Source organism: Hylaeus anthracinus, unplaced genomic scaffold (genome assembly GCF_026225885.1).
Source record: "Hylaeus anthracinus isolate JK02 unplaced genomic scaffold, UHH_iyHylAnth1.0_haploid 0, whole genome shotgun sequence".
Classification (NCBI taxonomy): Eukaryota; Metazoa; Arthropoda; class Insecta; order Hymenoptera; family Colletidae; genus Hylaeus; species Hylaeus anthracinus.
In genome coordinates this window covers 2,289,439-2,315,949 of record NW_026533254.1, presented here as the reverse complement: position 1 = coordinate 2,315,949, position 26,511 = coordinate 2,289,439, and the positions used below count along the sequence as shown (strand labels likewise).

At 34.0% G+C, this 26,511-nt stretch overlaps 2 protein-coding genes across 5 annotated transcripts in view; one reads left to right on the top strand and one right to left on the bottom strand.

The window, feature by feature from the left end:
* LOC128889488 (aminopeptidase N) overlaps positions 1 to 10,556 on the top strand; it is a 79,351-nt gene extending 68,795 nt beyond the window's left edge. For all 3 annotated transcript variants that reach the window (XM_054147349.1, XM_054147199.1, XM_054147284.1), the window contains exons 5-15: positions 866 to 1,165; positions 2,010 to 2,193; positions 2,623 to 2,779; positions 2,855 to 2,936; positions 3,191 to 3,374; positions 3,443 to 3,650; positions 3,742 to 4,019; positions 4,573 to 4,772; positions 5,296 to 5,607; positions 6,113 to 6,194; positions 9,199 to 10,556. In XM_054147349.1, the coding sequence (XP_054003324.1) occupies positions 866 to 1,165; positions 2,010 to 2,193; positions 2,623 to 2,779; positions 2,855 to 2,936; positions 3,191 to 3,374; positions 3,443 to 3,650; positions 3,742 to 4,019; positions 4,573 to 4,772; positions 5,296 to 5,607; positions 6,113 to 6,194; positions 9,199 to 9,348 (2,137 nt within the window). In that variant the 3' untranslated portion in view covers positions 9,349 to 10,556. The remainder of the gene's footprint in view (positions 1 to 865; positions 1,166 to 2,009; positions 2,194 to 2,622; positions 2,780 to 2,854; positions 2,937 to 3,190; positions 3,375 to 3,442; positions 3,651 to 3,741; positions 4,020 to 4,572; positions 4,773 to 5,295; positions 5,608 to 6,112; positions 6,195 to 9,198) is intronic.
* A 99-nt stretch (positions 10,557 to 10,655) lies between these two features.
* Positions 10,656 to 26,511, bottom strand: part of LOC128888741 (putative aminopeptidase-2) — a 42,386-nt gene continuing 26,530 nt past the window's right edge. For both annotated transcript variants that reach the window (XM_054145889.1, XM_054145966.1), the window contains 11 exons: positions 23,651 to 24,189; positions 22,364 to 22,522; positions 21,153 to 21,446; positions 20,414 to 20,597; positions 19,156 to 19,312; positions 17,762 to 18,024; positions 14,797 to 15,452; positions 12,732 to 12,899; positions 12,421 to 12,573; positions 12,257 to 12,335; positions 10,656 to 11,882 (listed from right to left, as the gene is read on the bottom strand). In XM_054145889.1, coding sequence (XP_054001864.1) covers positions 11,658 to 11,882; positions 12,257 to 12,335; positions 12,421 to 12,573; positions 12,732 to 12,899; positions 14,797 to 15,452; positions 17,762 to 18,024; positions 19,156 to 19,312; positions 20,414 to 20,597; positions 21,153 to 21,446; positions 22,364 to 22,522; positions 23,651 to 24,189 — 2,877 coding nt within the window. In that variant the 3' untranslated portion in view covers positions 10,656 to 11,657. The remainder of the gene's footprint in view (positions 11,883 to 12,256; positions 12,336 to 12,420; positions 12,574 to 12,731; positions 12,900 to 14,796; positions 15,453 to 17,761; positions 18,025 to 19,155; positions 19,313 to 20,413; positions 20,598 to 21,152; positions 21,447 to 22,363; positions 22,523 to 23,650; positions 24,190 to 26,511) is intronic.

The following is a 26,511-nucleotide window of genomic DNA, read 5'->3' as shown; positions in this document are numbered from 1 at the left end:
CATTAAAAAATACTTTAAGCTGAAGAATTTGTATGTGTATTTAAATACTCGTACATAGATGGAAAATTACTCAGGTTCGATAATACCATGAAGCTTCGTATCTTAAAGGATAATATCAATGTCATGACAAGGATTCCTGATGTTTTATCCTGTCGTGAGGCTAAAATTAGTTTTAACGCTCGAAGTTTAATTCATTTTATTTACGGACGACGACTGAGCATACGGAATTGATGGAAGATTAATTTAACAAACATTAAATGACCAGACGAAACGTTGTAAATAATGCATTTTAAGTTTATATATATAAACGTTATCATCAGACCGCGGATCCTTATGTAAAATGAAATCTTTGCAAACATTCTTACAAAAATTGAACCTAAATAGAAATTTATTTCACTTTGAATATATTATAATATGAACTTTACTTTCAATATATTTTTTTTATATTATTGCATATCGTGTGTATTTGGAGTTTATTGCATATTCAAATTTCCTATAAATGCATAAAAATCCGAAGTCTAGTTATCATAAATGCGCATTTAATTTTTACTTATTTTAGCACAGCGCACAATAATATGATCATAACAAAGAAATATTTAAAAGAAACTGCTGTGGCTTCCCTTTACACGAGTCTACGTAACACCAACAGTACGAGTGATTTCAAATATGTCCACCTTTTGAAAATGAATTCTTGTCTAGTATCTGCCAATATTATCTCTAATTTCATTGCACATATTTAGTAGAAATATGCATAATGCGTATGTACCGTAAAGAGGGAAATTTCCGGATCGATTAGCACTGTATTAATTTAAAGCAAACGATTATGTAGACCTTGGTTATGAATTTTTGTTGTTGTTCATCTCAGGCCTGGTTTGCCTTCGTACGTGTGGGACCACTACGATCGCTCGGTACCGATGTCTACCTATTTGGTGGCATTCATAGTTTCGGACTTTGAGATGCTGAAAACGGAATCTGGGAACTTCAGAGTCTGGGCACGCAGCGAAGCGATCGACCAAGCGAACTATTGTTTGAAGATTGGTCCGAAGATTCTCGAGTACTACGAGGATTACTTCAAGATTAAATTCCCTTTGCCCAAGATAGACAACGTCGCCCTGCCCGATTTTTCAGCGGGCGCCATGGAGAATTGGGGCTTAATTACATACAGGTAAATGTTATTCTGATTTTTACATCTCCTCGTTAATATAAAAAATGATTATTACGTCAAGTAGGGCTTTAATTTCCAAATGTTATTCGTTTTGACAGATATTCTACAATCTTTGTATTATAGTTACACTTGGAAAGCACTTCACTGAAAAACCAAATGACAAACATTTTACAAGTCAAATATGTTTCTTTACATTGTTTACATTTTATAGTAATTGCTTTTTAAAAATTATATTACTGTTTTAAAGAAGATAAGGCAAATAAAATCGATACTTGGAAGAGACATGTAATCTTTAAGCATTTATCATAATTTACCTAACGTAGCGGTAGTTTAATAAAATTTGTATATATTATAAATTGTTCAATTCGTGTTTGTATAATTCAATAATTCTCTAGTCTGTTATTTTATTCAAAAAAACAATACACGTTTTTACTTAGAAAAGTATCTATCTTTTTTTGTTCAATTATATTATTTGATGTCACATGCCCCCTAATATAATATATCACATATAATATATCGTATTTAACTTATAGTTTTAGTCATTGTCCTACATAAGGTTGATTAATCCTATTTCTTTTAGAAGAATTAGATTGGTTTTGCAAGATTGAAAGTCGTGAAGTTGTTGTTAGGTAGTCCTTGGTTAACTTTATTATCTTCTTCCATCAATTTTTTGGACTACCTTGAAAGACAAAAACTCGAGTACCAATTATCTTTTCAATCCACAGCAGTAGAGTTATATCATTACTGTTTTATTTCGTGGTCCCTTCAATTCTTCATTTTAAGAGTTTACATATTTTCAGAGTTTTAAGACAATTAAACTTATCCGTTTCCACTCTGTTTCCAGAGAGACTGCTATGTTATACCAAGACGGTGTCTCAACTAACAGTAACCAACAACGAGTAGCCACTGTAGTTGCTCACGAATTCGCTCACCAGTGGTTTGGAAATTTGGTGACCCCGAGTTGGTGGACAGATCTTTGGTTAAACGAAGGGTTTGCCTCTTATGTAGAATACATCGGTATGAACCAGGTAAGAAGACTTGAACAAGTTTCTTTCATTGTTTCGCGTACATCCTAAGCAATTAACCCGTTGGCATACAAATAAAACGGAACTTGATGCGTTCGAAAAATATTATTTAATTTCGCTCAACTGAACAGTGATGTGGAAGGTAAAAAAGAGCACATTTTAATTTGAAATTTGAATTTTTATATAACATTTAATCAGGCTGATACATAATTCTAACGAAGAACATCTAAATAACGTTAAAAAATAATAATTTAACAGTTTTATAAATATAATTAATTAGGTAAATTATAACATATAACACAGATTATTTCTTAACTCTTTAGGATGTACGGGTGCATGTTAGCCGAAACAATTTTTATTTTTAAACGGATATCAAACATCGAATTATCGAACATCGTCTTTACTCTGTAATATTCTGTTTGAATTTTCCAGGTAGAACCAACGTGGAAGGTTTTGGAACAATTTGTTGTTCACGATCTACAATCTGTCCTCGGATTGGATGCGTTGGAATCCTCGCACCCTATATCGATCCAAGTCGACAATCCCGATGAGATCAGCGAAATCTTTGACAGAATTTCGTACGAAAAAGGTATAAAACAGTATCATAGTCAATTAGTTACAAAAATACGGTTTTTATAATATAATATTAACGCGTTACGAACAGGTGCTTCGATAATAAGAATGATGGACCATTTCCTCACCACCGATGTCTTCAAACAGGGTTTAACAAATTACCTGAACGGAAAGTAAGTACACACTTGCAGCGATCTGTATGCTTATTCCAATGGAACAGTAATTATAACAATAATTATCCAAGCATAGCTATTAATACGTAGCGAAAATTCATGATTTCGATAGCCATTTCTTCTTACAATCTACGGCGTTTGAAATATTTTGCGTGTCAATGTTTAATTGAGATGGAAATATAAAGTCAACAGTAAATTATTAATATTTGAATTTCGATGCAGACATCTTTTTTATTCATTGCAATTTGTAACAGGGCTTATCAAAGTGCCGAGCAGAATGATCTATGGGACGCTCTGACAAAACAGGCGCACAAGGATAAAGTACTGGATCCCGCGGTGACGATAAAAGAAATTATGGATACTTGGACGCTTCAGACTGGTTTTCCCGTGGTGACAGTCACTCGAAATTACAAAAATGGCTCCGTAACGTTGATGCAGGTTCGTTGAAAGCGAAATGTGACGGGATAACCTTTCTTTTACGGCGGTCCATCATACATTCGTTTCAGGAACGTTTTCTACTACGCAATGGTACTATGACAACCACGTCCGAGGCCGAGCCACTATGGTGGGTGCCAATCACGTACACGACCGAAAGTGAATTGGATTTCAATAAAACTCAGCCATCCGAATGGATGAAAGCCACGAAAACGATTACAATGTCGAATTTAAATTTGAACCCGACCCAATGGGTAATCTTCAACGTATTGGAAACCGGTAAGAACTCTAATGTAACATGTGTATAAAGCGTTCTTTACCTTGCATAATTTGTACACATAAAATAGTTCATACAAATCTGTTTCTTCAGGATATTATAGAGTCAACTATGACAGGACAAACTGGCAGATGATAATCCACCAATTGAACAAGGATTCCTTCAGAGACATATCAACGATCAACCGTGCTCAGTTGATCGACGACGCGTTGAATTTAGCGAGAGCTGGGAGATTGGATTACGCCACTGCGTTGGATGTCACGTCATACTTAGCTCACGAGACTGAATACTTGCCTTGGAAGGCTGCATTCACTGCCATGCACTACTTGGATGACATGTTGATCCAGATGCCAGGTTACGATAAGTTCCGAGTAAGTAGAAGTAATACTAAATGCGAGTCTTGTCTTCTTTAAACTTATAATGATACGTGAAAATGGAATTACATCATCCCGTTTAATACATCGTATTAAATGCAAACGTAGAAGTCTCACCGAAAAATAAGACACGGAGAGTTGAACTCACTTTGGGTTGGACATTGGTTTGCTTTCTTGTGCAATTTCAATAAGAAAACTTTAAGGAAACATGCATTTTAAAAAAATTTGCCCTAGCATAAATTTATTCTACATTATCACTAACCAAAATTTGCTAGACTTACGATTTCTCTTCATAAGGGACATCCGAGTGCGAATGGTTAATTTTTCGTTATTACAACCAATAGATATCTACCAATTTCTCACGATTAATGTCTTCGCTGAATACTTATTCTGAACCGTGATTGTTATTAATATTTAAGCGAATACTAAGTATTACTATACACATTATTATACACAATGTCTGAGATTCTGCTCTATTTCGCAGTGTCCGATTTCGCAAGGAAAAACCCAATAACGTTCGGATTACGTCATGATAAAATGTCTTTCTTAGGTATATGTCTTGAAACTCCTCGACAACGTGTATAAGCAAGTTGGATTCAAGGATAACCTTGGAGATCCTCAGCTGACAGTTTTCACCCGCATCGACGTGCTGACTTGGGCTTGTAATTTCGGTCACGAGGACTGCGTACAAAATGCCATGAAGCAATTCCACAATTGGCGTAACACCCCAAATCCAAACAAGAATAACCCGTGAGTTTCGATTCGTATTAATTGTATAAAAGACGTTTCTGAAATATTCGTTAAAATCGTAATAATGCGATTCAGTTTTTAAAGGATGAAACGGCTTTCGAATATCTTTCTTCCTTAACTAGAAGTTTTCAAAATGGAACTTTGCGTTGATTCAGATTTTTACCAAAAACATCGAATTGTACGAATTTTGTAAACATTTAGAAGAGAATTATTATTGTATACGCTGATCTTGAACATTTATTCCAATTTCATGTTATCTGAATGCTTTGAACTTCTCCATACTTACAAATTTTAAACTGTTTATTTGAAAACCAATTAATAGTATACAAATAACAGAAACTTTGACATTTTATATTTTCAGATAATATGATTGGTGCAATTAATATTGTGATATTCGTTGCTATGTTCGCCTTTTCAACAATGTTTCGAATGTTACGACGATTAATATTGTATTGAAATTGTTCATATACAAAACTGAAGAAGCTCGCGTCGCTTTAAATAAAACGTATTCATTTATTTGTAGAATTTCGCCGAATTTGAAGACAGTCGTTTACTGCACGGCCATTAGAGTTGGTGGGCAAACCGAATGGGACTTTGCTTGGCAAAGGTATCTGGAAACGAACGTTGGCTCCGAGAAGGATCTGCTTCTGAATGCACTCGGTTGCAGCAGGGACATCTGGCTTCTAAGTCGATACTTGGATTGGACAATCACTGGGAATTCGGGAATTAGGAAACAAGATGTTACTCGAGTTGTCAGTTCTGTCGCCAACAACAATATCGGACATTCACTAACATTCAACTTTCTCCGAAATAAGTGGTCACGTCTCAAAGAATAGTAAGTATTTCGTTATATTTTATCAATTCTTTCGATTTAATTACTAGCCCAAGTAGACATTCCAAATTAGAGGTTTCAGATTTTAGAAAGGCCGTCTTCTCAAGATAATTGTTTCTAAGTCGGAGATATATTGATATTTACAATTCGTTAAGAACGATGTTATTTATATTAATTTTGATCGATTACATGTTTAACTCTTTTAAAATAAAAAATTATTAATATAAAAAGAAAATTAATGAAATAGACAAGACTTTGATTAAGAAATCTACTACGCTATGTATTTCACATAATGTGATGCAGAAGAAAACATCGCGACAGTCCAAATTAAATAATTGTATTATTTTCTTGAACTAAAAGTTAGGAATAAAGAAGAATTATTAAATGGGAAAATTCATAAAATGATACAAGAAAATATATTCATACAACTGTTAAATTACAATAATGAAAATATCAATTTCGAAAGAAATGAATGACATTAATTATATTAACTATTTATCTGTTTCAGTTTCGGATCATCTTCGCTAACTATTACCAACATAGTAAAATCAGCAACCAGAGGCATAAACACCAGATGCGAGCTTAAAGATGTAAGTATAAAATAGAAAGTTCCAGTCTGTCCGAATTTTGTTACAATTATTATGTATTTTAAAACATCGTGAAGAATAAAAAATTGGCGGAAAAATCGGCGTCAAAGTTTTGAGACGATAACAACCGTGAACAAAAATTCACATTTAATGCTCAGACAGGAATTTATATTATTTATTGAAAATAAAATGAAATAAGTATTAATAAAGTTTGATTTTTTGAAATTTTGTGAAACTATCGTTATGGTTGATACTAACTGAGGTTTTCGTACGTAAATCGTGTCTTTTGGATAACATACTCCGACGTTTCAGGGATCAAACAACACACTGATATGAATACCTACATGTGAAATCTGTCGCTACGATACCTGTATTATTGTTCAGATTTGTTAAGTTCGGTTCAAAAAAATGGAGACTGAAATAAAAGTATATTTCCTCAAAATTATTTTATATTAATGTAAAAATTCTTCGAAGCGACTCCTGGTTTCTTTTGTCAGCATGTTATAAATGTGTTCCAGAGTGTTTTATATTTTCAAATGTTTAAATTTGAACAAGTCATAAATGTAAGCGCGTATGAATATATCATTTGACGAAACAGGAAATACTTGTGAAAACGTTCATAGAAATTCAATGGTCCCATTATCAGATAAATACAAGATGTTTCCTAAAATTTGTACATTAATACAAAACATTCTTGAAAAAACATACTTTTATTTCAGTTTTCATCCCGTATAATCTCACTTAATAAAATCTGAATAATAACACCAGGCACTGTAGTAATATCGTTTGGTTGGAGATGTGTGTCATTAGATTCTTGAAAAAGGTATACTTCTTCACGAAGTATGCTATATACTTGCTATATGTATACTGGCTCTTCAACAGAAGAGCTTTCAAGTATCGTGCCAACGACATCTTCATTTCTTCAATTCTCAAAGTTGCAAACCATGATGTTCATTTTGCTCGTTTATCGCACTGTTTGAACTCCAGACTTTATGATGGTGACCCCCGTAGCGAAAGCGCCTGTATGGATCATCGTCATAAAGTCTACAATGACAGTCGGCTATTGTTGTGGTTGTCCATTGTGTCTGTTAACGAGCGGATCATCCTGTATAATCGCTGACAAGGATCTTGTGAGGTCGTAAAATCGGTCGGAAATCGATCTTTACAACTTAAGCCGACCGCAATTAGTAAACCGACACCTTTTTAGACAAGAATAGAGCTAGACTTTTCGTTCAGGACCGTATGATATCAGAATTAGGAGGTTCATATTTCAATAACTTTATTCTTCTTATGTATGTGTTACGGCGTGAGCAAAATAGCTGGTTGTATTTGAAAGAACGTCTTTCTGGTATGCTCACTTCGAATGTGAACGTTAATGACAACCGAATTAATTAAGCTATTGAAGTAGCAGAACTGTAATGAGTGTTTAACAATTTTAACAAATAACTTTAACTTTATTTAAGAACTTGGTAAATGTTGAAGGTTTCTACAAGTTAGTTGAATCAGTGGTGGTTCGTGAGAATTTGCTCTTCCCTTTTGTAGTGACAATTGAAGATACTTCGGTGTATCTCTGTTATAAACTATAACATAGCATGTTATAAACTATTGTTGGCCTTCCGTTTAGTGGTTTATGTGTCGCTCGAAAGGTTAAGACTCGATGGAAATTCTAACTGTACATATGTATAGAGAGGCAAAATGTTAGAAGCAATATTTATGAAGTAACAGTATGTTCGCACATAATTTTGTAATGGATGAATCGATTACCATAAAACTTTTGCGTTTCAACCAAAACTGTCGTCCTAGGGATCAATTACCTGTGCCAATAAAGGAATAACTGCTGTTTCAGTTTACAACCTCACAAGATCCCTACCAGTGACTGTAAATTATAGTCTATAAATTATAATCGCTGGTAGGGGTCTTGTGAGGGCGTAAACCGAAACAGCAGTTATTCCTTTATTGGCACAGGTAATTGATCCCTAGGACGACAGGGATGTCGCGGCTCTAAGGTATACATGTCCACGTTGCACGCCGAGATCCCAAGACTAAATATGTTACGTTACGAGTGTCTCGGATTTTTCCAAACTGGAAAAACCAAAAACTTTTGACGATGATTGGTTAGCTAAGTTCCTACCTGCCACAGTATTTTTAATAAGTAAAGTCGTTTTACAAATTGCTGATCCAATCATGCTGCAATTTGTTAAAAGATACTCCCTAAACTTAACATTATACACATACCATCCAAGGAAGAGGAAACTTATGAAATAAAAAAATTAAAGAAAGTGGACAAATTGAACCTCCTTAAAAGAAAAGTATTAGAAAGTGAAAAGTAATATTTTTCGTAATTATTTTTAGTTTAAAACATAAATATTTGAGTCAGTTTGATAAAACTAGATTCCACCCCCACCTCCCCCCCAGAATGTACTTTACAAAACGAAATAGTTTTATGGTAATTGATTTATCCATTACAGAATTATATGTGAACAACTGATTATACATAAGAAGAATAAAATTATTGAAATATGAACTTCCTAATTCTGATATCGTACGGTCCTGAACGAAAAGTCTAGCTGTATCCTTGTCTAAAAAAGTGTCCGATTATTAATTGCGGTTAGCTTAAGTTGTAAAGATCGATTTCCGACCGATTATATGACCTCACAAGATTCAACCAGCAAGTATACATGAGTGTTCAACTCCATGACACCATCCTACCCTGCTACCATCACTCCCCATCTTCAAATTCCCAAAAGCGACCATACCGACGAGGAAAAATGTACACCATGAGAGACTAAAGCGGACCTTCGAAGAGACCACATCGTGTGGAAAACCCAGCTTCTGATTATCACTGCGATGTGTGCAATTTGTGCGTAATCCCATCGGTAATAACTCGCGAAGACTGCGCGTACGAAACAGTACCAACGCGTCGGTATCGATCGAAGTTAGTATCAACCATGAAGAACTAGTCCGTGATAGCCTCAAATATTTTATTGCTATTTCATTTGATGTTTAGTTGCTGGACTTTACGACAGAGCACAAAAACGAGCTAAGTAGCGCGGCGAGAACAGTGCACCAAGCGATCGAACAGTCGCAAGCCAACATACGATGGACAGAAGTCAATCACGTTACAATTAAAAACTGGTTAAAAAGGAACACTGCGTAATGATAAGAAGGAAAGGAATACCGCATGAATCTACGACGTTTGGAAGAGCAATTATTATTGTTCTAGGACGGAAGTCGTGGCCATGTGGCAACGTTTGCGGGTGTCGTTCAATTCCGTGGGGATATTGAATCCGCACGACCAAACTCTCATTTTCATTTCCAATTAAACGCAGACTTGCGCGAAGCAGGATGTTTTCGAAGTTTACAAACGTGTATTAAGTGTTTTTGTAAGTTTTTTGTAAATATGCGTCGAACATTAATATATTATCAATGAATTATATAGATGTTTAGCTGATAGGTAGGATAGGTCGATTACCGCCCATATATATTCAAACGCACCATAAAATTCGATACTTTAAGAATCGTGAGCGTTTAACGGATAAACGGGATTGATCTTGATGCGAACCCACCTAATCGATCCCGAATTGTGACCATTACGTGTAGAACAATAATGTCCCTGTGTAATTTATATTTTTAACGTAGAAAATTCGAAATATTCGTCATTATTTGTAATAAATTTAACTCTTTATATGGTAGAAAATGTTTCTCTGTTGCGATTTCTCGATCTCGTGTTATAGTCCTTTCGACGTCTTTCATCGATGAGTTGAAAAGCTCTCGTGTAATTACTTTTCAATTGGCACTAAAAATTCGTTCCAGTTTTCGCAATTGATTTTGCGCTATGAAATAGTTCTTATGTTTTTGGAAGATCGTTTGGTATTCGTTTGACACGAGTGGCTGAAGAATTTCTACGCGTCGGGAAACTGATAAACCTTTGTCCCATAATACTTGATATTAATTTGGCGTTTTTACGGTATCTCAGACTAGGATAAGAAATGATGATATCGTCGGTTACAATTTATCGCGAGTAAACTCAGTATTTATTATATTATGGACTTTCCAATTTAACGATCGAATTTCATCACGCACAATGTATAATTTAAGTACTTTGGAATTCCGATCTTCCAGTTTCTATAGGTGAAAAGAAAACGATGAACGAGTTTTTCATAATTAATATATTTCTAAGTCATGGACCGCAAAAGCATGAACTAACAGCTCTGTTGCAGTTTTTCTTGTTCGTGTGACGAGATTGTTGCTATATGAATACATATTATAATGAAGCCATTTTGTTTAAAGACAGACTGTGGTTGTAACAAGTTGTATAATGGCATTGTATTTCGGTTTCATATAATAAAGTTGTATCGATTTTTACATTTCTGTTTACACTGTGTACCATAATAATTTCGCTTAATTTCGATTCGAATCAAGTCCGCAAAAAGAAGTATATTTATGATTTTTTTTTGGGGGGGGGGGGGGTACAAACGAAAAATTTTCTGCTGTTAAGTTTTAGAGTATTCCAGAGAACGTTTCTTAGTGTATGTGTCGCAATTTTTGTGTTTAAAAATATTTAAAATTAAGAAAATTGCGGCGTTGAATGAAAATGCTCAAATATGTACTTCTTTCGGACCATTCCAGACATGTTACCCCTTTAATATAATTATTATAATTATATTAACATACGATAGATACAATGGTATACAGGCTCTACCCGTTAAGTTACGGTGCCATTTTTTAGATATTTCAGGTAGTGCAAATTAAAAAACATTTTAGAAAAAATGCTCTTTACGTAAAAATATAAAGGTCATCTTGGCTTTTTAAAACGGCACCGTATGTTTTGGACGTCATAGTGTCATTGCTGATATCGAGACGAATTCAACATTGATACAATATGACCTTGAACTGACTGAATTCGAAAATCTATCTTTATATGTTTACGTAAAAAGCATTTTTTCAAATCTAAAAATATGCGAACACGTAGCACACCAAAAACTGATAAACTTTTGTCTACAACATTTTTTGATTGCATTATCGGAATTGCCAAAAAATTGTAGCATAACTTAATACGTAGACCATGTATATTGACGATAAATACTGAAATAATTCTTACCAATATTCCCAAATTCTTGCTCTGAAAAAATTCTATTAATCTACGAGTGTTTTACGGAGTAAGTCATTAGATATAAAATACTTGGATATTTTCCCGATTATTCCAAAGAATAAATGTGGAATTAAGGATGCGATTTCAAGATTAACGAAGTTAACAAAGTATAGCAAACGAAGTAGTGCGTTGAGACTGGCAGGAAATAATATTCCGAAAGGAAATCAGAAATAAATTTATATATTATTTTCTTTATTTTATAATAATACTATTGATGCAATACTTAATTTCTATAGAATATGTTTCGGTTTTTAACGTTTTATATATATCAACATAACATATCTCAGTTCTTATTCAGTTATAATTTGCAATATTTACTGACTAAGCATGTATACGATTATTGAAAATATCGTCATGGAAACTATACCTAAGCTACTAAAAACGATTCCACCGTTATTGTACCAACTCAACCATGTGTCAATTTGATTATAGTGAGTCTGGTACCATTTGTAATTATCCTCTGCGGTTTTAAGTGATGATTCTAGGGTAGATAAAATGGATATGATGTTTTTCCCTTTCGTTTTTATGAAGTTGCTGAGCTGAAAGAAAAAGAAAACAAATTGTTTATTCAGTGAACGCTTAAACACTGTATCCCAGCTGAAAATATCTACCTTCTTTTTTGTGATATGAAAATTATTTATGGCGTGATTTTCATATCATAAAAAAGATATTTAGGTGATGTTCGTCAGCTGTTACACCCTGTATAAAGGTGAGAGTAGCATTTTAATTCTTGCGATACAAGAATTTGAATATGGGGTACTATAAACATTCTAGTCATATGTTTACAACGCTTTCACGACGTATTACACTATTTTTCTATATCCATGCAAATAAATATTCATTCATCTTAAAGAATCATGATAGAGTTTTTAATATTAACAATTTAAAATATCTATTAGTGCAATAAAAATACCTTTTCAATTTGTTGTGGAGTGGATATGCGAGATGCCACTTTAGAGAATAATTGTCCAACGCTGTTCCATTCACCATAACTGAAACATAATACGATGTATATAGTAATATTTCTCTTGCATACTTCGACGATACAAATTTTCTTCTTAATATTTGTTCACTTACTGTGCATAGACGTTTTCATAATTTTGTAACAGGTAATCCAACATCACTTCTAGTCCAAATTGTCCTGAGGTGTAGATAGAAGCAAGTGCCGCACTGACATCCTGTTTTCGTATGTTCGCCGTGTAATTACGACTCAATGCGTATTGAATGTATCTGCCATGAAACAAAAAAGTAACAATAGCAATATTGATTTTAATTTTAATGTTATCGATCAGAAGTGTTTAACTATTTTAAAAATATAATAATTGTGAAATAAGGTTTCACAGTTATTCTGCGTCCAGGATCCATTATTAATACTATTTTAGACTTACTCGCGCAGTAACGTCTCTTGTCGCGTGCAACCAAGGGCGTCTAGTATAATTTTTTTTTCCGAAGCAAACTGTGTGGCCAGGTATTGTTCCCACAAGAAGCGCCAATCAGCATCGGATCCAAATCTTATGGCTGTACAGTAGATGGCTGGCCTTGCATTTGGTGAAATTCTGAAGATCATACCACACGTGTGAGTAATATTCTCTGTCTTTTGCCTGTATGATTGCCGTTTTACTATGACTTTTAAATAAGTTGTGTAAAGGAGTAGTTTAACGATTAAAAGTGTTGAAATCAAATTTGAGAGCATTAAATCAGTCTTAAAGAAAGTATTACTTCATCATTACTTCAGTATTACTTCATTTTGAAGGCTGAAATAGTTAATGAGTGGTGGTCAATAAATAATTCTCGATATAGTTTACGTATATCTTGCGAGCATGAAATCATTTGTTAAGATTTTTGAATGTCAAAACATATTAAGAAATATTTGACACAAGAAACCATATCTGAAATAGTTTGAAACCTATGGTTATTCTGTGAGTACAATTAATATAACCTGAGAACTAAGTAATCATGTTACAAGGACATTCAGCTAAAAAAAAAAAAAAATGTAGTCAACAAATCGTAATTTATCAACGTATTAATCACAGGAGTAAAGTAAAATTTTATTAAAATATTCATGAGATCAATACCTTCTATGATCCGTTGCATCGATTCCTTCAGCATAATAACATAAAAAATTAATGGTTCAATGTTTCAGAATATAAACGTAGAGAGTTTTATTTGACCAACAGATAACGAATAAAGACACAATGTAGAGATTTATCTGCAACATCTGTTCGATGTAACAATTATTTGGATGTGTTTTTATTTATTCAACGTGAAATCTGAACGTGAAAACGTGAATAATTTCACGTGAATAAATTCAGATGGAACGTTTTATTCAACAATTTCACTCGACACTTTTATTTACAAAAGAATTTCATCTATTTCTATTTTGTGAATCTGCCTGCTTCAGACTTGTGAACATGTATTACGAATACTAGTACTAGTAGAACTGATACGATTAGGTATTCAAACAATTGATATAAAAGTATTTAATAGGAAATTCTTGGTAACAATTTTTATTAGCAGTACTTATGCAACGAATACCTGGCAATTTTTGTGATTGTATTTGGTGCTTACGTGTTTGATACTGTTCGATACCAAATATACACAGGTGCACGAAGAAGATTGTTGAGAAATTTATGTGCCATCGTAATTAGTTCTTGACTTGGTTATATTAATAGTTTTTATACAATAAGCATTATTACTCCATTTTAGCTGTACTATAAATAAAGATCATTCAAAACATCATGGTTAAGACCAGGTAAAGAACTATCTTTAGCATGTTCAAAATTATCCATAAACTCTTTTAGTTTTATCAGAACTCATCGCAATTGAGCTACAGACCACCCTTTAAATGGTCGTACCACAGATTCGTTCACTTAAAGTTGTTTAAAAAATTATCCAATAGTTCTAATTAATAGTACTACTAGTTCAATTATAGTCGAGAACTATAGTATAACAATACTTATCGTTAGAAATGATCGAAAATATAATAAAACGGCCAAATAACCACAGTACACTATGAATTAGTTATTATTCCTATAAGAGAGAAAAAGTTTGTGTGGAAGTAACGAAATTAGTAATCGTACTCAAAGGGATGTACAAAGCTAGAAAGAGAACAGTTTATTGAACAACTTAAATATTCAAGAACTACAGAACTACTGAAAATGAAATCAGAACTCTTAATTGTTTATAAGCTTTCGCGAAGTGAGTTGGCAGTTTCACATGGACGAGTAAGTATCATTTTAAATGCACCACTCATCTGAGATGCTGAAGTATATATTTTCTATCTTTAGGAGACGTCTTTTAAAACATGTAGAAATCATTGTTCTAAAGGGTGGTTTACATGTGCCTCTCATAATATCTGAAGGCACTACACTCTAATTTATGGTCTGGCATCGAATAATATAGACTCGGTATCATCATTATATTATGGAAAATTAGAAAGGTGAGGAAGCTTACCTGTTTACTAAACTGCTGCGCCAATTGGCGAACGATTTCTTAGCCGTATTCACGCACTTCGTTTCGTTGAATTTGCAAACCCATGTTAGAATCAGATCCCTGCTCAACTGATTCAAGTGGTTTTCGTCGTCGTTATCCACGAAATCAATTTTCTCGTAAATCTCTGACGTTAACTTCAAGATGTACTCGTTAAGTACCGAGAGAGTGTTGTTGTGACCTTCGGAACGCTGTACGATGAAATTGATGCCATTGAAGAACGCTTTCCAGGGCAGGTAATCTTTCTCCTTCTTTAGGTACGTAGTGCCATTGAGCGCTAGCTCGTAATCTATGTAATCTCCGCGAGCCAAATTTAGAAGGTCGTCGACGATTTGAGCGCGATTTGTCACATGGATCGAGCTGTGCGTTGGTTTTTTTAACGCTAACATCAAACGTAACCACGAATCTTTGTCATAGTTGACGCGATAGTAACCGCTCTGCTGAACGTTTAGGAGGAACCAGTCGTCTGTACTCGGATTCATAATCTCCTTTTTATTTGGCCCCAACCAAATTTTCGTTGAAGTCGTTATGAAATTCACGTTAGAGGAAGATGCTATTGTGATTGGTATCCAAAAGTAGAAACCGTCGGACACGTCTTTATTTTTCAGTGAGAAACGTTTCTGGAATAAACAATTTACACGATATCGTATTGATTGCGAGTGTCGTTTAAAATTGTACATATATGATTAGACTGCGGATTTTGTATGCATTTATAAGAAATTTTAATATGAAAGAAGCTACAAGATAGACGTTGTATGCAATAATATAAAAGAATATTGAAAATAAATTTCATATTATAATATGAGCAGAATAAAATATATTCCTATTTAGGTTCAATTTTTATAGATACGTTTACAAAGATTTTATTTTACATAAAGATCCGCAGACTATGTACAGTGGGTGTAGAAAGTATTCGTACATCGATCAATTTCCAAAAGAACTGTGTTGAATTGTAATTTATTAACTTATTTTTTATAAACAATGACATTCTACATATTCTCGGAAATCTCTAGAATAGATAGAGTACAAAAGAAATAGTTATTTATGTAAGTTGCGAAATTAACAAGAAAAAAACAATTAATCGATAGAAATGTTGAAGCAATAAGTATTCGCACAACTGTTGAATTTTTAAAACTTCATTAAGAAGAAAGAAATTTACATTAATTTACAAGTATATAGTACTTCGAAATTTATTCGAAGTGGGATCTTCTTCAATTTATAAATCTTTTTAATTCTTCTTCAATTTTTAAAGTACTTTCTTGGAAATTCGATGTTTTCCAATTTGTACGGAACAATAAACTAATGTGTTTACGTTAGAAACTCTACTGTAAATGGTTCGTCATAAGAATGGTACAAATACTTATTGCTTCTATACTTTTGCCCACTTTTCACATTTTTTTGTTAATTGTTGTTTGGACTATATCTATTTTAGAGACTTCTGAGAATATGTAAAATATCATTGATTATAAGAAAAGAAATTAAGAAACTACAATTTCACACAAAAGTTTTTTTGGGTAATTGATCGGTGTACGAATACATTCTACACCCACTGTATGTATGATTTAATTGATTTCCGTACATAAAATATGAATATGACCGTGAAATGAATGATACTGATATAGAAGCAATTACTCCGTTATTAGTTAAGGTACATCAATATCGAATACAATGTTCATTGATAATTAGTCAATGAATTAACGTAATAACAAATAATCGTACATGTTGATAACATCGCAAAAACTAGAGAGTACATGTATAGCATAACAATAATTGTTCTTAGAGACGATTGAAAATATGATAAAACAAGCAGCCAAATAACCATAGCACAGTATGAATTAGTTATTATTCTTATAAGAGAGGAAAAGGTTTGTACAAAGCTAGAAAAAGAACAGTTTATTGAACAAACTAAAGGGAAGGTTAGGAAAAAACTGAATTCTGCAAATAAACAGTGTAACAATACCAGAAAAAAAAAAAACCGCGATCGAAATTTCTCGACCATCGGTAGGCGCACGGGGTCGGGCGAGCGGGGAACGTTCGCGAACGCTCGCGAACGCGCCCGCATAGTAACGCGGCTTGTTGATTGACTGCGGTCTGTTAGCAACGATCGGGTATAAGAATCGCTCTCGCGGTAGCGGACGCGGCATTCTTTGCTGCACTCATAGGAGAGAACGAGGTAATTACTACGGTCGCCTAATGAGTACGAAGCCTAGCTTTCGGACGCCTTTAGCAGCTCAGGAGAGAACGGCTGGAATTACCGCCGGTCGCCTGATTAACGGGAGAGTACGGGGACTCTTCCTGGCCGCCCTGGGACGGAGAGAACGGCAGGATCTACCGCCGGTCGCCTTCCAGGGAGAGGACAGTGGAGTCACCCGGACGCCCGAGAGTGCTCAGGGAGCGTTTCTGCCCTTCCCCTCTGAGATGGAGAGAACGGTCGGATTTACCACCGGTCGCTTCTCGGAGGAAGGAGGGTGGGGATCGTTTTCTGATTATTCGAGAATCAGGAGAGAACGGCTGGATTTACCGCCGGTCGCCTTCCAGGGAATGGACGGTAGAGTCATCCGGACGCCTCGATACGATATACTTTTCTGTAAATTTCTGTTATTGTAAAAATTGAGCCGAAAGCTTTGTTTTTTTTTCGAACAAACCTGTAATTCCTATTCCTCTCCCAGGAAAGCAATATGTTAATAAATAAACCATTTCCTTTTCCCTTAGAACCTGTTTTCCAAATTCCTCACCTGCGACCTAACATCCCTTACAACAGTAGATTTTTGAAAAGATTAAAGGTCATGACTTCCAAGTTATGCAGCTTTTAACATTGAGAAATGTTCATATAAAGATATAACTGTCTCGATTATTGTGAGAGTATTAAATGACAATTAAACGAAAATGATTGAAGAAAATAATACGCAAATACTGACGAAATATATACCTGAGTTAGCGTTATTTTACCGTAGTAGAATGACGCAGTTACAAGAGGATATCCCGCTGTATTAGTCCAATGGTCCATTAATGATTCCATGCTAATTTCCCAATTTCCAAGAGCGTTCGTCTCTTTGATGGCGTCGTCGAAAGCTTCCCAAAGGTCTTTCGGTGTTGAAGTATTGTACCGACGACGAAGCAGATACTGGTACGTTGCCTTCGAGAAAACTTCTGGATCCAATGATTTATGTATCATCCGCAGTACACTGGATGCTGAAAATTCATTAGTTCTCATAGATGTACGTAAATGTGTTAATGGATGTATTATATACAGGGTGTCTCAGAATTAGAGTAAGAATCGGAAATGGTGGTAGCTGAAACGATTCTGAACCACAATTTCCTTTACAAAAATGTCGGATGATCCTCTGTTTTTGAATTATTAACGCAAAATCACAGACCAATCAGATTTTCTCGCGACTAAGCGCGCGCTACTCGAGCGCTGTGATTGGTCGGTGGTTTTTCGTTAATAATTCAAAAACGAAGCTCCATCCGACATTTATGCAAAGGAAATTGTGGTTCAAAATGGTCTCAGCTACCCCCCCATTTTCGGTTCGTACACTAATTCTGGGACACCCAGTATATGATAATATATGAGTATTGATAAATGTGGAGAAATATACAGGGTGAGTCGTGTAAAGTGTTACAAGCTATTTTTTCCGAAACTATTAGTGATATCGACAAGATTTTTTTTTTTCTAATATTATAAGTTACGATAGGTCCTTTCATGTGATGTATGGGACGGGGGGAGGGGGGCATAACGATCCATATTTTTAAACGGAATGCCATGTAAATTTTTGTTGTTTTGGATAGTCCCATTAGTAACCAATAATCTTTATTTGAATAATTTTGTCAAATTCTGCATAGTTTATGAAATATGACGAATGATATCATTTGTTGAAAGAATTTTAATGCGTGGTTCAAATACGTTGAAATCAGTCATTTTTGTTATTTTGTGAGTTGAAGAAGGTCATCCAGATATCTTCCTTGTTTTTCATGGTAAGAAAATAGTTTATGACATTTCATCAATGATTTTAAAGGAACGATCCCGTAGAGAAAAAAACAATTTTTCCAACTTTATTTTCTCAAGGTTTTTTTAGTGTCATTGCCTTATTCTGCTACCAATAAATAATAACTTTCTATGTTGTGTTTTGTACCAGATGGAAAAGACATTCGGCGATATCTGAGTCATAACCTTCAGGTGACCTTACAACAAAATAGTAAAGAACTACCACGATGAAACTCAAAAAAGTGAAATTAGAACAAAAAATTTTGCTACGGCAATCTATTTCTAAGATCTATTTCTAAAATTTTAATGTTCATAGAAACTTAATAACTACTACTTACATTTTCCGTACGTGATGGTGTCAAAGACATTGGCTATTTCCGATGGTGTACTAACAGGATGGTTCATAGGGTGTGACGAAGGGTAGTCATCGCTCTGCATCGCTGCTTGCAACTCGTCGACGACGAAAAGATCTTGGAAACCGTGGCTAGGTTTGAACTGTAACAGATTTATATTGTTAGTAGGATATCGCTAATAATTAATTTCAGATAAGACATGAATTTCCAGTCTTTATTACTTGCTTTACATAATAACGTTTAGTGACCTTTAAGATGATGTCATTTTCAGATCTTGCAACAGTAGCATATTTTACATTAAATTTACCAAGGAGCAAAAATATCTTGTACAAAGAGTTTGAAGAAGGGAATACGTACGTTTTCATATCGATTAAAAATACTATTTACATTCATCAATGGTAGAAACATATTTTTAGTTTCTTTGTTATTGCTACATATTGAAATGTAATGTAATTTGGTAAAGATAGTAGCAAAACTTAATTTATTACGCTAAATAACCGTCACATTGGATTCCTACCCATACTACTCCTGTACAATAGTATTCATATTTTAGTTCATTTTCACGATAATCTTAATCTAATTCTAGTCTCTAATATATAATCTAACATTCGTTATAGTTAATAATACCTTTTAACTACATTACGATCTAACCCTCTATAATTCGAATTATGTTTGGCTTCTGAGGAATATTCTATGATAAAACTATTGATAAATAACGATCATAAATTATCAATTGAAAAGTAAATTTTAATAAATACACATTTTCATCCGTACGTGATCTAATATGAGGACTTTCAAAATACTTGTAGCAAATATTATACTTACTATTCCAAACCATGATTAGAATTAGACATCAAAAATTACGAGATTAATTTGGAAGTATTTTTTCTTTTTTTAGTTATATTATTTACAGTTGCATGTCTCATTAGGATATTAGCGACCACATTTGTAAGTACATTTGAATTTACAGGAGGTTTAACATATAATATATCGTGTTTGACTGACAGTTTTAGTCATTCTCTTATATGAGGTTGATTAATTCTATTTATTCTAGAAAAGTTGGAGTTTTGCAATATTCAAAGTCGCGAAGTTGTTGTTGGATAGTCCTTCGTTGATTTAATCAACAATAAAACATATTTCAACGGAAGTATGTTTCGTTTGTTTCAAATATATGTCTTTTAGTTGTACACATAAGACCCCTTTACAATTTAAATTAAAATTAATGTATCGAAACGAAACTTACTAAACTAGCAATCCGCCATTGCATGTATTCTGCGAATCCTTCGTTGAGCCAAATATGATCCCACCAGTCGCAAGTGACTAAGTTTCCGTACCACATGTGGGCAAGCTCGTGGGCTATTATAGTGAGTATATAATCCGCATATTTAGCCGTTGTCACATTGTGTTTGTAGAATAGGCCGTACTCTCTGCGAAGGTAATTATCCATTATACAATTAGGTGTATAAATTAATTCTTGGCCCCTAACTTCCACCGACCATATGATCCATTTGCGTATACATTTTTTTCCATCATTCATTTATTTTAAAATGCGATGTGTTATCTTTAAACCGAACTTTATCTTATTGCGATCGTAACCTGAAAAATCAACTATAGACGCGACGACGTTCGAAAAAACAATTAAAGCTACTTCCTTCTTTTTGTATTTGAACTTGAAAACATCGTGACTGAGGCAAAAGACATGATTTGTGGATACTGTACGACAATTCGAAGAGACGAAAATCATGGGTTTATCTAGGTGAACCATTAATGAGTACCCAGAAACCGAATATCCACGTGATAAAGTTGTTATTTTTCATTTTGTGGGATTAGAAGGGCGTTTTCTATTATGAGCTGCTCTCAGCTGACCTCACAGAGTTGTTATTTCAACATCTCCCGTGAATTGATCATCTACCTTAGGGATTTCATCAAATCTCTATTTTTATCATTTCCCTGCGACATATACATAGTTCATTACGACTCACCTAAATGTAGCAAGACCCCAGTTTTCCATAGCACCCATCGAGAAATCGGGGATTCCTATCAAGTCCAATTTTGGTAGAGTATACTCGTGTCCTGTTTCCGTGGCTAAGAGGTCCAGCATTCGCATCGCAGCAACCTGTGCGTAATCACCATTTGCCGAAATTTCGGGTCTGCCCCATATATTCACTTTGACGTATGAATCTCTGACATGTTTGAAATCGCAAACGACAAATGCGACTAAATACGGCGACATTAGTTCGGTCTCTGCAAATGATTCCCGCACGCGATCTGAGACCCTGAAATTATAATTGGAATTTTTATGAGTCTATAGCAAGCACACGGAATGTACAACGGTAGCGGTTAGACGTACAATTAAATAACATATTACTTTTATCTTGACAACATTAATATTATATAATATTTATTTCATCTATGTATGCCTTATTTTTAATGATTTTTTAAATTTATGTTACGCGCTCTCTAAATACCTCGTAAATACATGAAAAAAATGTCTGCAAAATTTGAATGCTTATTTTTGACATTGACACGTGCCCTAAACCTTCGAAAGTTTTAAATGGAAAATACATGGAATTTTTTCAATCGATTTTTTTTATAACTCCGGTAAAAATTGATGAAATGATTTGAAAGGTAGAGTTATTGCGTATAATAATGGGAGCAATATATGCATATATCAGTTCCCTAAATTTGAAGCTATCGTATCTACTTAAAATATTTTTTGTAATATCATCTTAAATGTTTTAAACATGCACTCGTTTATTAATTTTTATAAAAGTTCTCTTTCAAGTAATTAAAAAATTTAATAGATCAAGGTTCATTTTTCAATAACAATTTATAGAAATTGTATACAAGTTATAATTTATTAAATCTGTTCATCTTGTCAAAGTTCCTCCATAAAGAGCATAAATGGAGCTACATTCACATTTTTAAACAAATTTTTTAAATCGTCCATGATACAAGAACAAGGTATCTGTTTAAAATAATTTACCGAAATTTAATCTATACCGATATTATTTTTATTTGGTATTTTTATGTCATTACGCTCACTCTCATCCGCTGACTGGTTCAATATTTATAATTTTTTTTAAAAAAGATAATACAAAAATATAAACAGCTGCAAATTATGACACCATCTCGATGCTGATATTTAATACGTAGGAATAGCATAATATTATATTGCGTTACATGTACTTACTCCGATGCTGACACACCAGTAGAAGGCATATTGCTAAGGGCGATGTAGTCCTTAGGCCTTTCAATCTGTATTACAAACTTAGCTTTAAAAGCTGGCTCATCGAAGCAGGGGAATGCTTTTCTGGCGTACGTGGGTTCAAATTGAGTCGTTGCTAACCATCTGTAAAAACGCAGGTATTAAATACGACATGTAAATACACGCTCTATCGATTTCATAGGAGTATTTCGATGTAATGGCATCGTTGTTAGGCGATTTCCAGAATAAAATAATATTAAATAATTATTTATCAAGAACCGTGAAACTTTTCATACATGTTTGGCTCTATTTCAATACGACGCAGTTTAATTTATGTGTAAACTGTATATTTTATGCACTTATATTATTATAAATAAATACGACAAATATATGTTAAACATTACCAAAAGGTATGCTATGATTATAATATATACCTGTGCAAAACGAAATATTAATATAATATTATTATATTAACACAATCGCGACCGCTGACGTGAATTTACGTAACTTCAAATTCTATTCCTGATTATGAAAAAATTATGAAAATCTTTTTATTTTACACACTAGATATTTATAACATTGATATTTCAAAATTATATTTTGTAATTTTTATTGTCGCCTTAACGATACAAATTTGCGATGTCCAGCTTCAGAATTTTGCTATTTTCGTCAGTATTTGATATGAGAAACGTAAAATATTTGCCGGTGGTGAATGTGTTAATAGAGTATATTTTATACACATTATGTATATTTTTGTATGTTTCTATGTTAGCGTACGCTATAAATGCATAAAATCCGCAGTCTATTTATATAGAATTATCTTTATTACTCCCGAGTTGACACGTGCATCTTCAGTCGTTGCCACAATTCATTCTGTTGTAATCAATTAAAAAGTCAAAGATATCAGAATCAGAATACTAGATTTATGTCAATGTCTGCAGTAGTTACTTGTATCGTCTGAAGAAGTTGAACGTTTTACTTATTTTTGCTTTATATGATTGCCATTTTTTCGAAATGCATTTTCATTCGCATTCACGGCATCTACAATAAAAATATCTTTGCACGTAAATTAAACAAGCCGAATCGTGGCAAACGATTCATTAAAAGTGATATACCGTACTTATTCTTTTGAAACTCGAACAAACGCGTATAAAAATCTTCAAGACTTTTAGTCCACATTTTTCTAATAACTTTCCATCCCACAAATTACCTAAGAGCGACGCTTTTAAGATTAAATAATTCCAGAGCAAAATTTGTTCATGTTGTACTCACCGAATATGGTTCTCACTGTCGAAATAATAACTTCGATAGAACCCTTCTAAATTATCGTTTAAGATTCCGTTAAATTCGATGTCGATTATTATCTCTTCGCTCTTGATTAAGTTGTTCGTGAATATCGTGAGCATTTGCCTGGTTTCGTTTATCGTGAACCTATTTAGGTTTAACGGTTTGCCCTTGTTAAAATTCGAATCGCTTTCGTAGAGTGACACGTTCTTGATGTTGAGTTGGTGACTGTTGAGGACTAAACGAGATGTACTTCTGTGACGTTTCATCGTTATCTGAACGTTTCCAGTGAACATGAAATTTTTTTCTTGGAAATAGGGAGCAAGCAAAACGTTGTACTTCAGTGGAGAAACCGATGAAGGTAAACGATAACTGAGATCTGGATAATTCCTCTCCATCCATTCGTGTATTTTCGGGACGTATTTATCGGCCCAGCTCAACTCCTGATTCACGCGACTTTTATAAGCATTCAAAGAGCTTCTTATCGATGGGTCTTTCTGGGCAAGCCAAGCGACTAAATTCATGTACTGTAATAGAAGAAAATTTTATGCGATAATGGCTGAAGCTACCGGATGCTATTCGATTTCATAGTTTCAGTGTTAATCGGGCTTTCGGATCATGCTGTCACATAAAATTGTAAAGTACGTGTCCTTGTCGGTAAAAGTTACTACAAATCATACCATTGTATTGATCATTGTCATCGTATTGTGTTAAAATACTATCTACAGCAGATAAGGTGAGTTATATAATAGCGTTTAATGCATTTTTCGTGGTGGTGGTCACCGGTGACCCCCGAGCCGCTGTAGACCATTTTTGCGATCATCAGTTGTTCCAAACTGTTGCAAAGTGTGTTAGGAACGAAATTCAAAACAGGGAGAATGATAGCAAAGAGTTGGACTAAAAAAGTGGCGATATATTGTGTCGACTGTTTTGGTTCACATTTTCTTTGCCTACCGTGTTTCAATGTAATTCATCGCAGTGTGAAAAAAAATTAATATGTATATTTTCCTTGTATTAATAAAATTATTTTTTCATGTTCTATATGACATTAATTTCTTCAAACCATTACAATAACAATGGTATTATTTAAAAATTTATTATTATCGATATTTACTCTAATTATGTATTTTTACTATTGATCGCGTCGCTGGTCACCGGTGACCCCCACGGCAGTCAACGTGTTATAAAGTAAAGGGAGTAATATTATTTCGGATACAACGAAGAAATTACTAGTTAGCTAGATTAATAGCTTATCTATCAAAATTGCTAACAGAAATGTTAAGAGCACACGGTGGATCCATTAATGAAAAGCAAATTGAATTTATTTTTCTTACTACTGATAAGACATTCAATAAAATACATTCTCTAATAGACCACAAGCTAAATATATTAGTAAATATACTCGTGCGGTTTATTCGTTCATTGTAACTATATATCGATTTTCGTGTGGTAATTGGCAACTGTAAGACATGAGTTTGGTTTCATTTTAAAGCTTGATCTTTGTAATTGGTATGCATGCTCTGTGAAGTTCAATTGTTTCGTTGTTGTGTAACTATAGGAACAGTAAACATGGACAGCAAACGAGTAAAAATTCGTGCTTTTATTTTTTACGAATTTAAACTTGGCAGTAGTGCAGCAAATGCAGCAAGACGCATTTGTAGCGTTTGTGGGCAAGGTGCTGTTAGTGAAAGAACCGCACAGAAATGGTTTAAAAGGTTCAAAGAAGAAAATGAATTGCTAGATGACGAACCGTGTTCAGAGCGTCTATCTGTCATCGAAGACGAAAAATTCATCGAGTACGTAAATTCAAATCCAAGAAAAAGATGTTCTGAGCTTGCTCAAGTATTCGAATGAGAAGAATCTACCGCAAGAAAGCGACATCATTCACTTAATTTTCACAAAAGATTTAACGGAAGAGGACAAATGCTCCCGGCTGAGCATTTGCAATATCCATTTATTGATCGAATTATAACTTGTGATGAAAAGTGGGTGGAATATGATAATGTACGACGATCACACCCATTGGGTTCAGAAGGGGTCACGTGCAACAGAAATCATACCAAAACCGAGTTTCCATTCGAAGAAGGTGCTGATTACTGTTTGGTGGACTACACGAGACATCGTTCACGTTGATTTTCTTCCACGTGCCAGAGTATTACTGCAGATACTTTTTGCAAAGAAATTGATGAAGTCATTAATGAAATTGATGATAAATGGTGATTATTTCGTTGAATAAAGCTATGATTTAAAACAGATTTGAATATTTGTATTTTTCTCTGAAAATCCGCACGAATTTTTTCCGGTACCTAATAGAAACATAAGTAATCTTCATTAATAGATTCGTAACTTTATTTAGATACTTATTCCAATAAAGGAAGTGTTCACATACTTTTCAGCGGCAGTGTACGTACTCGTATTCAATTTCCTCAGCTGTTTAACCACGTGTGCGAGAAACAAATAGAAATTTACTTCAAATCTCCGCGCGAGACTAGTTCACGCGCGTCGCACGAAACAATGCGATCCGACACTACAAATTTTTTAAGATTGAAAATCTTTTTATTTTCGAACAGCCGAAATCCATGTCACGTTATATGGTGAAAAATGCTGTGAGACGATGAAATGGGTGGCTAGTAACAGAATAAATATATCCCGTTACACAGCTTGTCGTGAGATATTTTTCTATACTTAAATATCTACTGATTGGAACAATTAAAACTTAATCAGAAATAATTAAACGTTTATGATACATACAGTATCATTCAGTATTCAATTAAATATTAATAACAATTCCGGTTAGGAATAAATATTCCTTCGAGACACTAATCGTGAGAAATTTGTCAATATTTTAA